This window comes from Lemur catta, chromosome 3 (assembly GCF_020740605.2).
Source record: "Lemur catta isolate mLemCat1 chromosome 3, mLemCat1.pri, whole genome shotgun sequence".
NCBI classification, from domain to species: Eukaryota; Metazoa; Chordata; class Mammalia; order Primates; family Lemuridae; genus Lemur; species Lemur catta.
Genome location: NC_059130.1, coordinates 126,057,747 through 126,072,464, shown reverse-complemented (window position 1 = coordinate 126,072,464; position 14,718 = coordinate 126,057,747). Strand labels below are relative to the sequence as shown.

At 48.8% G+C, this 14,718-nt stretch overlaps 1 protein-coding gene across 4 annotated transcripts in view; it reads right to left on the bottom strand.

Annotated features, from left to right (window-relative positions):
- GNB1 (G protein subunit beta 1) overlaps positions 1 to 14,718 on the bottom strand; it is a 48,535-nt gene that overhangs the window by 5,841 nt on the left and 27,976 nt on the right. For all 4 annotated transcript variants that reach the window (XM_045548730.1, XM_045548731.1, XM_045548732.1 and 1 more), the window contains 3 exons: positions 11,808 to 11,871; positions 10,402 to 10,564; positions 1,595 to 1,661 (listed from right to left, as the gene is read on the bottom strand). In XM_045548730.1, the coding sequence (XP_045404686.1) occupies positions 1,595 to 1,661; positions 10,402 to 10,564; positions 11,808 to 11,871 (294 nt within the window). The remainder of the gene's footprint in view (positions 1 to 1,594; positions 1,662 to 10,401; positions 10,565 to 11,807; positions 11,872 to 14,718) is intronic.

Here is a 14,718-nt window from a genome sequence, read left to right as displayed (position 1 = left end):
CAACAATGCCAGGTAAACAAATGGCTCAGAGCAGATCTGAGGTCCTAATGCCCTTTCTTGGAGTCAAAATAGGAGACCAGATAAGTTCTTAGTGGTCACACGTGGTACTGCGTCGTGCTTCTGCTTAACGGGCTGTGCGAAGGGGACCTGGGCAGCGCCCTGCCCAGCCTGGCTGAGTGAGGCGGCTCCGAAGCTACTGGCCCAGGTGTGGTTCCTGCACTCCCCCCCCCAGGACTGAAAACCGCCGCTCGTGTCAGCCTCAGCAGAGAGCCTGGCTGGGCAGGCGGCGCAAACCCAATCAGCTGATTTTAACATAAGCTGCACAGGGAGTCTCCCCTCTAGGGCCTGAGGGACGCAGAGAGGACATAAAATACCTACAAGAGTCTGAACAAAATGATTAATGAATAAAAATGCTTTAAAAATATCTTCTAATAAATAAAAAACATCTTCTAGGCTGTCTTCCCAAGATTGACAGCCTAGAGTATAAATCTGTGAATCAGTGAAGTTTATGTAACCAAGACACCTTACGATGTCATACACCCCCTGCTCACCAGCTGGGGCAGGGCCACATTTCACTGAACCCCTGATGACCACGCAGCTGACGTCTGTCACAGCTGGGCAGCCAGGCCAATCCTGGCACTAAATCATGCCTAAGACAACTAGAAAACCCACAAGGATGGTTTAACTGTCTAGTCGTTTAATTTATGTGCTTTGACACCACAAATGAAGAAATTTTAGAGCTTACTGAAGTAGGCTTCCACCTACCAGTAAGAAAAGAACTTTATTAAGAAGTCACTTAAACTGTGACACCTGCTATTTTTAAGCTGCACTCACCATTCATACGAAATGGCACTACCAGAAAGGGACAACTGAAGCCCACCCAAGTCCCCCAAAGGGCTACAAAACATCACCTAAGCAGGTAAAAATATATGGAGAAAAGAAATGAGCAGAGCAGAGTAGGTACCTTATGCACAACTGCAGCTTAATTACCTGTGTTTCACTCAGCTGCTCAAAACTAAACTCCGTACATCCACAAACAGTATAACCAATTCACTCTTTGCCACTTTGTGTTTTAAGTCTTTTTTCCCCCACACTAAGTCTTCTATAGGCACGTGTTTTAAATCTTAAGGCCATTTCAAATTAAAGACGGCCCAATTCATGTCAAGAATCTTACTTCCAGGCCGGGCACGGTGGCTCACGCCTGTAATCCTAGCCCTCTGGGAGGCCGAGGCGGGTGGATCGCTCGAGGTCAGGAGTTCGAGACCAGCCTGAGCGAGACCCCGTCTCTACTAAAAATAGAAATAAAAATTATCTGGACAAATAAAAATATATATAGAAAAAATTAGCCGGGCATGGTGGCGCATGCCTGTAGTCCCAGCTACTCGGGAGGCTGAGGCAGGAGGATTGCTTAAGCCCAGGAGTTTGAGGTTGCTGTGAGCTAGGCTGACGCCACGGCACTATAGCCCAGGCAACAAAGTGAGACTCTGTCTCAAAAAAAATAAAAAAAATAAAAATCTTACTTCCAGTATGTCTAGATGTAACGGGAGTGACAGGAGTCACAGAAGCCACCGCCTGCTCTGGCTCAGGTACTTACCATGTGGTGTCTCCAGAGCTGGTGACGATCTGATTGTCATCCAGGAATCGGCAGCAGGACAAGTAACCTGGCAAAGAGCAGATGCAAAGACGATTCAAACCCAGCGGGCCGGTCCCCCAGCCCTGTGACTGCAGAGCGCGGGCAGCACAGGGCTGGGGAGTCTGTGCACAGTGAGGAATAAACGCAGCGGCAGGCCCACGTGCCCTGCTGGCAGGAGCGAGGGCCTGGGCAGGCGAGAGTGACACCAGGACAAGGAAAGGCAGGTCGGGACAGCACTGCCCATGAGACAGACACACGTCACTGGCGTGTGCCTTTCTGTCAACACACGGACGCCTGGGGCCCCTCTCGCTCCTTGCTGGCGGCTCACTCCCACACTCGGCAGGAACTGGCCCCAGGGCCTGGCTGGTGGCACTCTGGGGACTAGGACACACCCTTGGGCAGAGGGGCGCTTCCTGCTCTCCTAACCTCACGCTCCAGTGGGCAGAGAAGGAAAATCACTTCAAGAGGAAAGCGAGTGTGAGGGAAGGAAAAGGGACAGGCAAGGCAAGGGGCCTCACGAGACCACGGGACGTGGGCAGTCCCAGGAGGGTGGCGAGGACGCGCAGGTCATGGAAGGGCTGACGAGGGTGACGGGCTGGAGAACGAGTCCAGCTACACCGAGGGGTCCTGCGGATGTCCGGTGGGGGGGCAGTGACGAGCACGTGGGGGGGGGTCTGTTGCTCAGGGACAGCGGGGGTCCATGACATGCAAATCTGTGTGGGAACAGGGCTGTGTCCCTGAGCACCCCACCTACTCCCATGGGGAGGGACCTGCCGGAAGCCAGACAGTGGGGATGTAAGGCCGGGGACACGGCGCGGACACACCAGGATGCCCCATCCTAAACAGCCTGGAATGAGGAAAGGCAAAAGCAAAAAGTTCTGCAGTGCCCACACGTTAAGATTTCATGTTAATAACCTGTTTACCATTATTTTGCACTTCTAGGCGCTGACCACGGCTCTGGAACTTACCGTGAGGACTAAAGTACAGGGTCAGCAAACCTGCATCTGCCCAGGGCAGGTGACAGACTGGCCCTGGCAGGTCTCGAGGAGGAAGTGTTTAGAGCAGTGTTCACTGAAACGCTTCCTGACCAGTACGCCCAGGGGTCGTGCGACGCTGAGCAGATCAGTGAGTCTCGAAAGAAAAATACGACAGGCGCGAGGAAGCACTGAGGGCTGTGATGTGGAAGTGTGAGAACACAGGAAATCAAAGCATTTGCCTAACAAGCTTCATTAAACTGGCTCCCAAAGAAAAATACACAGAGATGATGCATTCCAGAACACTAACTATGTACCTAGAAAAGGACACGCAGCCAGATTCCTCCCGGAGGCCACACCCACAGGGACGCCAGTCGCCACGGGCCAAAGCCCCATGAGGAGGAGGAGCGCTCAGCACAACCAGCACCCCGGCGGCCCCTCTGCTCCTCAGAGGGTCCTGGTCCCTGCACTTGTCACCCCTGCTTCAGGCCAGCCTGGCACCTCTGGAAGTCACCCCTGGGCTCCGCTGCCCTGTGCGATGTCCACCCAGACCACGCACCGAGCCTCACCGCGCTTGTCCCATCTGACACGTGAGCACAGATGGCAGGAAGGAAGATACTCTCAGGTTTGCTGCATGAAAGACACACAACTTCAAAGATGACCTTGTCACCTTGTGCAGCCCACAGTGGAGCCCCCATAGTCTATAAGCTCCGTACCCCGGAACCAGAGGCCGAACACTAACCCTGCAGCGCTTGAGCACTGACACGGCACTGGGCGAGTGTCGCTGACGGACTAAGCGGGACAGCGAAAGCACAATGCTTACAGACGGCACGTGCTCCCAGCTGAGGGCCTCTTACTCTTCCATGGTCTGAAAATGACAGGCATTCAGTAGAAATCCTACTCAGGACCACACAACCACCACTTTCCACTTTCAGGACGGTATTCAATAAACGACACAAGATGTTCCACACGTGGGTATGAAACAGGCCTTGTGTTGGATGGTTTTGCCCAGCTGCGGGCGGCTGTGAGTGCCTGAGCCGGCACAGTGGGCGGGGACAGCCGCGGCACAGTGGGCAGGGACAGCTGCACTGCTGGGCAGGGCATGTGCTCAGGGCGGGAGGCGGCGAGGACACCAGGTGTGCAGAGACCAGGCTCGCCGCCTTCTGTGGGGAAAGCCTCACGGGGCCTCTTCCGGCTGAGGGAGAGAGTGGCAGAGAGCAAAGCAGAAGCCACTGTGCTCCGCGTCGGCGTGGCTGGCAAGCTCCTGCGGTTCTTTCAGAGCTCCCGTCTCCGGGTCGGGCGGGGATCGGTTCCGACAGCTGCTGGGAGGAGCAGAGCTGTCTGCGCACGTTAAGAAGTTCTCAGTAAATGGAGGCAGCTACTATTTCTGTTGTTACTGAAGACTGAACAAATTCCGCGGGGTGTGTGTGGGTGGGGGATACCTGAGGTGAGAACACGCCCTCTCCTCCCCTGCGGGGGGCCTGTGCCGTCACCTCTGGAAGCCCGTGAGGGGCAGAGAAACACCCTGAACAGAAGCGTGCACCAAGTGTGGAGGTGCACGGGCATGACGGCGTCAACGTGTGCCCCAGGGACAGGCTGGAGCTTGGCCTGGCCCCACGGCAGGTCTCACGGAGATCGCGCACGCCACAAGGCTGCAGCGTCCGGCACAGAGGAGGCGGCTTGTGCTGCCAACCTAGGTGCCTCGGGGACACAGCAAGGGATGTCTAGGAAACAGGCACACGCCCTTCTTTGCCAAGTGCCACCCGCTAAAGCAACTCATCCCAAGAACATAATTATGAGCTTGAAAACCCATTTACCTACAAGTATGGGGTTTGCTGCAGCCATGCTTATAATAAATAGTGAAAAACTGGAAACTGCCTAATTGTCCAACAACAGGGAAAATTAGTGTAGCACACAATAGAATTTTCCACAGTTCTTAAAGATAACATTGTAGCTCTGGGTGGGATCATTGGTTAAAAACATAAAAGAAGATAATTCAAAGTTTGTTTCCAAAATGTCTACAACGAACACACACGGACAGTTTCAGTCCTCCCGCCTGCACCCTGCAGAACACCCCGTCTTGGGGGGCTGGGCCCGCGTGGGGGAAGGAGGAGACTGCCCAAGGGAGCAGCACGGACACTGTGGAAACTGGTCAACGCTGCGAAGCAATCAGAGATGACCGGGCTTGGGCCCTGGGTGCTCAGAGCTCCTCATCCCCTGCAAAACGGCCTGGCCTCCGTCAGAGTCTCAGGGTCCGAGGTGGGAGTGGGATCCACTCTGGCCAGGGAAACTCCTTCGCTGCTGGGGCTGCCAGGCCGGCAGGACAAAGGAGGCTCGAGGGTGGCACACCAGGAGCGTGCAGGAGGCTCACAGACTGGGCAGGCAGCCCTGCTCTGCACAGCACTCCGAGACTGTGAAGTGAACCAGTGGAAGCTGAGATCCCAGGACTGTGACAACAAAAAGCCTAAAGCACGTCACATTTTACTAACTGCCCTGTTGTGAATCCTGCAGTGGGTTTTGTGGGGAGACAACATCCTCCTTCTACGCCCGAGGTCCCTAGAGCCTGTCAGAAGAAACTCCATTGTGCTTTCATGAATATACAAAATGTGCTGCTGTATGAAGAAACTATGCCTAAAAAACCAAGTTTTAGTCTCCACAGTGGCTTTCACAGAGTGAAGAGCTGTCACTGACGACCATGCCACGCAGTACCAGGAAGACCTCTGGCAAAACTTCCTGTCACAACGCACGCGTGTCGTGGCCAGAGTTTTTGGAAAGAACAAGCCTCTAAAAACAGTGTCAAGTCTTTCTTTGTTAAACTCCAGGGATCTGCTTTGAGAATAAGCGGTGAGACAGGGACAGATAGCCAGAAATGAGGTTTTAAAGAATTGATAATTTTTCAAATTTTCACCAAAACAGAACTTGGAAAGTTTAGTCTATCTGCAATTTTTAAATAATAATGATAATACACATTCCATCCCAATCACTGCAAATTTATTCAATTAACTATTTCCAGACGGCATCTTTTATTTTGTTAAGACAGAACCTTAAAAGGCAAAACAACAAGACAGAAAGCCCATCTGATATTTTCTCTGAAATGTGCAGTCTCCGAAGCCCAGCCAGCAGACTCTGGAGAAGGTGGGTTCTGCGGGCCTTACGTCTCAGGAAAACAATCACAACACAACTGGTGACCAAGAGCCTCGCTCCCGCAGCTGACTGCAAACGAATCGTGCCATCACACCACTCGATGACTACTGAGGGTTTGGTAAACTTGCTGGGAAAATCACTAAAAAGTGTTTTCTGTGCACCCGAGTTTCTAATCTGCACCTACAGCTTTACACAGAATTCTGAATTTCGAGGCCAAACGCGCGGGCCGGAGAGAAGACGGCACAAGCGAAGGACACTAATCAAGGGGTCCTTGAAAGGTGTGAGACAAGGCAGAGACAGGCAAATCCTCAAATGTGTCCCCCACTGACTGGTCACACCTTTGTCCCTTACTGTAGTGAGATACTATCTGAGGTGTATCAAATTTTAACCTTTATTGATGTGAAACTGAAAAATACAAACCATGTCTGAAGAAAGTCACAAATACTCTTAAGAGGCCAAATGTTTACAAAAATAACACTCTTTAGAAGTAAAATGCCATGAAATATGAAGGAAACAAAACTTTTAAAATACTCCTACTAATAAATATCAGTTTTTTGTTTTCTTGTGGGCTTTATTTTTTTTTGGCTTGTTCTTGTTTGTTTCAACACACACGGTCTGTTATTAACAAATCTAACAACCTTTATATAAAAACTGAAATACATACACTAAATCTGACTGTCATCAGAAAGAGACTGCTAGCACGAAGCACAATTCCTGCTGAAGTGCGATGAACACATAGCAAGTGTGCCGCAGCCAACAGAGCCTGCAGTTCTCAGGGCCCGCGCGGCAGCCAGCCTGCTCCTGGGCACAGAGCAACCTTCCCACAGAGAACAGCCACCAGCGCTGGCAAAGCACAACATCTAAAGGCACTGGAAACATGCAGACAGAGGGGAGGAGAGTCTACACTGGGAAGAGAAGAGGCTTGAGCGAGTCTGTTTGTACCGTGCTCTTCCCGAGTGCGGGCTCATCCATGACTCCCGTGGGCCAAAGACTGGAACCAACAGTCTCCCAGAGCCAGTGGACAGAGTTCTGGGCAACCACAGCCAGAAAGTGAGAGGATAAACCCTAGAAAGAAGGAAGCCACAGAAGGAGAGCCTAAATAACGCACACACTGCCCACAGTAGACACTCGAGGTCACAAGCAGAGGACAGACCCCCCGCAGCCTGGCCACGCTGCAAGTGCAGAGCGTGGTTCTGCTGCGCCCACAGGATGGCTGGGGAAACCAACGCCGGCACCTCCGGAGAGCTCGGCGGAGCGCAAGTCTCTGCAACATGACGTTTATAACGTCCAGGATACAATTTGAAATTACTACACGTACTAAAAGATAACAAAGTATCACCCAGATTCAAGAGAAAAAATCCACAAGGACCAACTTCAAGAAGATTAGATGCTGGACTACAGACACAAATTTAAAAGACAGCTATTATAACTCTGCTCATAGATTACAAAGGAAATCTCAGCAGGAAAATGAAAACCATTTTTAAATAAAAGCAAATCGAAATTCTAAAACTGAAAAAAAGAGTATGTGGCATAAAAAAATCTGAACAGGCCTTAACAGTCTCTCAGAGACTGAATGAAAATAAAAATGAACAAGCCTTAATTAAGTATGAGAGGAAGGAAGCCAGCCACGTGTGTCCTGGAGCCCATGACAGGGCACCAGGGGACACAGACCATGCTTGGAGACATGACCTAGAAGTCCCCAAATTTGGTGAAAGACAAAACTTACAGATTCAAGATGCCAAAGCACAATAAATACAAAGGAAATCATACCTCAGCACATCACAGCCAACCTGCCAAAAGCCAAAGAGAAACCTTCACAGATGCTAACAGGAAAAACAACAGTCAACACACTACTCTATACACACATGGGAACTATCCTTCGAGAATAAATGTAAAACAGACAATGTGAGGTCCATGAAAACCAAGAGAGTTCCTCGCCAGCAGACCCACGCTGCCTGCAAGAAGTCCCTCAGGCGCACGGGAAACCAAAGAGAACACACATCTGCAGGAGGGAGGAGGAGCTGGGCACGCCCAGTACCTGAGCAGGTGTCAAAATGACTTAAGTCCATTCAAATCTCTGGATTATTTGATTTCTTTTTTTTTAATTTTGCATTTATGCTTATATTTATTTTTTTATTTCAGCAATATTACAGGGGTAACAAATGTTTAGGTTACGTATATTGCCTTTGCCCCGCCCAAGTCAGAGCTTCAAGCGTGTCCATCCCCCAGAGGGTGCGCACCTCACCCATTAGGTGTGAATACACCCATCCCCTCCTCCCCTTCCCACCTGCCAGACGCCTGATGAATGTTACTTCCATATGTGCACTTAAGTGTTGGTCAATTAATACCAATTTGATGGTGAGTACACGTGGCTCTTGGTTTTCCATTCTTGGGATACTTCACTTAGTAGAATGGGCTCCAGCTCCATCCAGGATAATACAAGAGGTGCCAGATCACCATTGTTTTTTGTGGCTGAGTAGTACTCCATGGTAAACATATACCACATTTTATTAATGCACTCATGTATTGATGGGCACTTGGGTTGTTTCCACATCTTTGCAATTGTGACTTGTGCTGCTATAAACATTCTCGTGTGATGTCTTTTTTATAGAATGTCTTTTGTTCCTTTGGGTAGATGCCCAGTAGTGGGATTGCTGGATCAAAGGGTAGTTCTACTTGTAGCTCTTTGAGGTATCTCCATATTACTTTCCACAGAGGCTGTACTAGTTTGCAGTCTCATGGACTATTTGATTTCTTAAGAAGGTTTAAGGCAACAAGGCAACAATGCATGCTGAGGGCCAGGGGTAACACTTATGGAAACCATGTCAACAGGCCTCTGCGGCTGTGAGATTCTTACATCTGGTGTGAACTGGGGCAACATTAGCCAAGTGGACCCTGAAACACGAACACACACCCTAAGCGCACCACTGAAATATAACACGATGGTGTGCCTAAAAAGCCAGCAGGTAAACTACAACAGATTCCTAACATAATCAAGTCACCTGAAAGAAGGCAGGAGAGGAGGACACAAGGACAGGGAGACAGAGAGCGCAGGACAAAGTCACAGCCAAGCCCAGTGGCACAACCCCGTGTGCAACAGTAAAGAGCTGTGCGGCACTCGACAGGCAGAGCCCCGCAGAGCAGACAGAACCGGGACCCAACCACTGCTGCCCACGGAGTCCCCTTGTGAAGGCAGAGTTCAGCTGAAAGTGAACGAATGGGCTGTTCCCGTGCAAAGAGGAAGCATAAGAAGGCTGACTTAGCTGCACCAGCATCAAAGTAGACTTTACAACACAGAGTGTCAGAGGAGAGGGATCAATCCATCAAGAGTATGACCATCGTCAATGTGTGCACTGACTAAAGAGCTCAAACACATGAAGCAAATGTTGACAGAATTAAAGGGAGAAATAATATATTAACAGCCCTTCCTCGCAATTCACACAGAGACAGAAAAGATTTCAACATGCCCGAAGTCTTGCTCTGAGTAACAAATACAGGACACCGTGCCCAAGGACAACAGAGCACACATTATCTCCATGGGCATGTGGTGCGGCCACCATGACAGACCACTGGCTCCATTAAAAGCAAGCCTCAAACACAGAAACGATACACAATGCGTTCTCTAAACACAATGGCATTTAATCAGAAATCGACAGTAAGTTAACTAAGAGAACTAAAGATATTTGAAAACTAAACAGCATATTTCTAAATACACCATAAATCAAACAAGTAATCACAAAGGTATTAAAATTTTCATATCGAATGATAATTAAAATATAATTTATCAAAATTTGTGGGATGCAGCTAAAGCCATCCGTTGAGGGAAATTTATAACTTTAAAAGTGTTTATAATTGAAAAAAAAAGGTAGGTCTAAAACCAGCGGCCAAAGGTTTTACCTTAAGAAAACAACCCCAAAGTAAGCAAAAGGCAGGAAATAACGTAGTATAGAAACCAATGAAAACAGGTTTCATGTTTTTCAAAGGACAAAGGGTATGCTCTTATCTGGCCGAAGTTAACCTATTTAACAGACTACTGGGGGGGGGGTGGTGTCAGAAGTGGTACCATGTCCGCCACTAATCACAACAGTTTTCTGTGGCTGCACGGGAAGCAGCTGAGCCCAGCGGAGTGCGGCCAAAATACTCAGGGTAGAACCTTTGAGAACAGAGATGCTGCCAGAGGTAAAATACGAGGGTAGGACCTTGTCCTTCAGAAACGTTGTGCCTTTAGTTAGAAATAGTGTCGTAAGTAAATGAAATCTTGGCAAAATAATACTCTACTCAACATTTAAAGCTTGCCACACTCAAAAGCACTTAAATCACCACAGAACTGTCTTCTGCCTCCTTGGAAACAAGCGTGCTGGTGGGAAAACTCGTGTCTGTACGCACACATGTGCACACGGACACACGTGAGTCTGGATCAGGAAACTCTTGCAGAAAGGGGTGCTCAAGATGGAAGGTGGTTTAAAACAGGACAACAGGTTGAACTAGGTCACGTTAGGGTGAAAAAGACAGTGGCTGCCAACCATCAACGGAGTGACCAGAGTAGCTGGAGTCCTTGAAAACGGGAGGTTACGCTAACGGAAACCCACAGGCTTCTCACTGGTAAAGATAAACAGCCTGCATCACTTGAAGGTTAATGACAACACATACCTGTATGTCCCGCCAGCTCACGACTCACTCGGACGTTCCCTTCACGAGTTTTCAGATTGTAAATGGAGCAAATGTTGTCCAGCCCACCGCAGGCCACGTAGTTCCCAGAAGGGGCATACGCACAGGTCATGACCCAGGAGGAGCGCAGAGGGATGGCGTGGACCTGGAGGCCAGAACAGACAACGCAGACACTTCTGAGTTCAGAAACGTTAACACCGACACTAGGATTTTAGTCTTCAACTTTCAGTGCACAGATGGTGACACAGCAAAAGAGCTAGGAAGAAATTCGCATGTGTGGCCGATCAGATGAAGCAATAACAGTATTAGGAACCCAGTGCTGCACCCAGAGGCAGGGATTCAACATGCAGTGTTATGAAAGTCACAGCTTCCAGTGCGGTGGGCACTTAAGAAATAGCACTACTGCCTCCTGCTCAAAACTGCATATTAAAAGGAAATACTTCATTAGCCTGACAAATGGCTAAAAATTTATTTGAAACAAAAACAGAATAGTTTTACTGAATAACCACACTGGACACTATGATTAATCCTGCCACATCCTTCCCAGTGCTTAAGGTTCGTTATAATCAGTGCAATCTTCCACACATTTAGCATTCTTTAGTAAAATCTATCACAGTGTTTTTTTATTGAATACAATTTTGGATTAAATTTTAAAAAGATTTTTTTTTTTTTTTGAGACAGATTCTCACTCTGTTGCCTGGGCTAGAGTGCCGTGGCGTCAGCCTCGCTCACTGCAACCTCAAACTCCTGGGCTCAAGTGATCCTCCTGCCTCAGCCTCCCGAGTGGCTGGGACTACAGGCGTGCGCCACCATGCCCAGCTGACTTTTTCTACATACTTTTAGTTGTTTGGCTAATTTCTTTCTATTTTTTTTTAGTAGAGACAGGGTCTCACTCTTGCTCAGGCTAATCTCGAACTCCTGAGCTCAAACGATCCACCTGCCTCAGCCTCCCAGAGTGCCAGGATTACAGTGAGCCACCGTGCTTGGCAAAAAAAGAAGTTAATTTAATCTCTAAAGTATAATGCCTTCCAGATTATCTCTTGTGAAAACTAATAACTAAGTGAAAAGCTCTATTTCTCTATTATATAAAAAAAAATAAGAAACTTCCCAGTCTGAGCACAAACTGGAACCCAGGTCTCCTAGAACGGAAGGAGGCGCCGGCCTCCCACCCGGCTGGCAGGGAGATGAGACCGCGGCCCAAGTGTGCAGGCTCAGCAGCAGAGACCAGGACACGACTCGGCTTCTGCCTCACCCGCACGGCCTCGCTCACACTGCTCTGGCTGCCTCCTCGTCCCGTACTACCCGATCTAACAAAAATGAATCCAGAGCTAAAAATGACACTGTTTCCTGGGCTGGCTTTCCGGGGAAAGGGATTTTCCGGGCCCTACCTTGTTTGTGGTGTAGCTGTCCCAGATGATAAGTTTACCATCCTGCGAGGCACTGACGAGAAGCCTGGAGGGAAAAAACAAAATCAAACACGTTAGTCCTACCCTACACAGAAATCCTACAAAGGCAACAAACGAAAACTGAGACTCTGGTGACTTCTAACATGTGCTTCAACACTATATCTGCTTGAGATAAACCACACTTATTTATAAGCAAAAATTTTAGAAAGTTCCAAACGTTAGACCCGTTCTGAAAGCATAACGACAGCTGAGAGTGGAAAGTGTGGGGCTCCTGGCGCAGCCCAGACCCCACGGCTGCTCCCCGTCAGCCAGGACAGGCCAACGTCCTCTCGCAATCGATTCCGTTTGGCTTCCTTTTATTGCAAATCAAATCGGAGACGTACAGATCTTTCAAGAACCAACAGTGGTAAAAAATAATTAGTATGCAATTTTTTGTTCCATTCTGACCCAGAGAAAGCCTGGATATAAAGGAATAAAAAAGCTTCTTAACATTCCAAATTCGTGAAACATTTCTCATCCAAAAAAACCCAGGAAATTTCCCAGACTGGGCTACAAATGGGATATAAGTCTCCTTCCACCTGCTTGGGCGGGAGATGGCAAATGACAGCACAACTGTGCCGGCCACAGCAGCAGGGACCAGGAACTGCCAGGAATTGTTCCACAACTATTTCCTTGCTCTGGCAACTGTGCTAAGTTTGGGATCTGCGTTGAAAATGAGCTCTGTAGGCTGAGCGCGGTGGCTCACACCTGTAATCCTAGCACTCTGGGAGGCTGAGGCAGGCAGATCGTTTGAGCTCAGGAGTTTGAGACCAGCCTGAGCAAGAGTGAGACCGCGTCTTTACTAAAAAAAAATAGAAGGAAATTATCTGGACAACTAAAAATATATAGAAAAAATTAGCCGGGCATGGTGGCGCATGCCTGTAGTCCCAGCTACTCGGGAGGCTGAGGCAGGAGGGCCGCTTGAGCCCAGGAGTTTGAGGTTGCTGTGAGCTAGGCTGACGCAACGGCACTCTGGCCCGGGCAACAGAGCAAGACTCTGCCTCAAAAGAAAGAAAATGAGCTCTGTTCACACTTGCAAAATTACGACAGGATATTACAAAGTAAAGTATTAGGAACAAGGGGCAAAGGGACTTTACGTTATTTAGAAAGTAAGCCGGGCCAGAGCAAATCCCGGAAAGCACAGTGACGAGATGCCCCACAGAACGTGCAGTTCTCCAGCGTGCACGGAGCTTCCACTCACAATTCCATGTGGAGATTTTGGTCAATATGTAAACAATGACAAAGATTTTTAATTTTAAGGATTTTATCAAACGCAAGTTTTAACCATTTCAGCTGCATGCATATTTCGCTTCTCAAAGCCAATCAAACTTCCTTTAAGGATGCGAGTTTGGCAAGGAATAAAACCTTTTCAGCAGCACCCCGTTACAAAATTTATCACACAGCTGAACTAAGTGCAGGATGCAATTCTTAAAGCAAATTCCTCCATCCAGGTTCAGTCATCAACGTATCAGGCAGTTAAAACTATTTCTACATAATGGTCTAAGGTTCCTTCTGCTGCCCTATTTCCACCTGGCCCTTCTGAAACTTTGAGCGGAGCGTCCGAGCGGATCTAAAGCAGCTTACCCTCCAGGTCGGGAGGGTCACCTTCGGGAGGTCTCCCGGTCAGACAGCTTAATAACTGCTGACTCGCTGAGGGGTGAGGGAAACAGTAAGCTGCCCACTGATCCTCTAGAAGGTGAGAGGAGACAGGCCTCCTAATCCCAGGTCAGGTAGCTGCTGGAGGACCCGGTTCCCTGGCCTCCCCATCCGCAGACCAGTGGCCTGAGGTGCTGCCACCCAGGACACAGAGGCGGAGCCGGGAAGCAGCCCAAGGGCTCCGGAACACTCAAAGCAGCAAAGGCCAAACACCTAACGCCCTTCCTTTCACTCAGAGGAGGGAGGGCTCTCAAGCCTAGTGGTTTAGTTGTGCTTCACTCCCAATCCTAAGAAGGGAAGAGAAAATTTAACACTGATCCATGTGACTGAAAGAGAATCTCCAATGTTATTAAAGGTCAAACTTCAGTGTAAGTAAATATATGTCAGTAAACACATTACAGATGTACACATACCACACGCTAACGCTGCACACAGACAAGCCACTCACTGTGTGCTCTCCTGTAGTTCTGAAAGACAAACCTGCTGCTCACTGCCAGCAGGCTGAGTCCACGAATCAAACAAGCACCGCAACATAAGTGGGATTCATACATTACAGCTCTGAGTCGTGAAAAACAAAGCTTGTGCAATACCTTTGTTTATGAAGCCGGGAAATAAGAAAGTGATTAGGGAAAAATCTTTAAAAAAAAGAAAACTATTTTGGACTTTAAAGAGGCAACCAATGGCCTATCCAGAAAACACAGCTATCCAGAACAGAAAAGCCCCTAAAAGGTTCTGGATAGCACAGGTCCCACTCAGTATCATTTGCTGGTTTTCTCTTGCAACTGTAAGACAAACGACAGGCACCGAGCACCCTAGGAATGAGTGCAGACCAGCAACACCCACCAGCCTCCCAGAGGGCGACCTCTCCTCCTTCGGTCCCGGGGGCCACCCCTGCACTTGGTCCTGCTTCTTCAGCTCTTGCTTTGCTCCCTTCTGATCCTGGGCTTCCAGGCAGGATTTGTGCCTGAGGCCAGACGGAGCGCACTGCCCAGCTACAGCACCGTCCAATCGCCCGTCCTGCAGGACGTCAAGGTTCCCACACGCGGAGCGCAGGCCCCAGGGGTAGCACGCCGTCTGTCTACCATCTACTTTTTATACTGATTAGTAAGAACATTTCCTGCTTTTCTTTCTTGTTTTCTATTTTATAATTTTTAAAGGGATAATTCTGAATTCACAAAATATTTGCTCACATTATTTA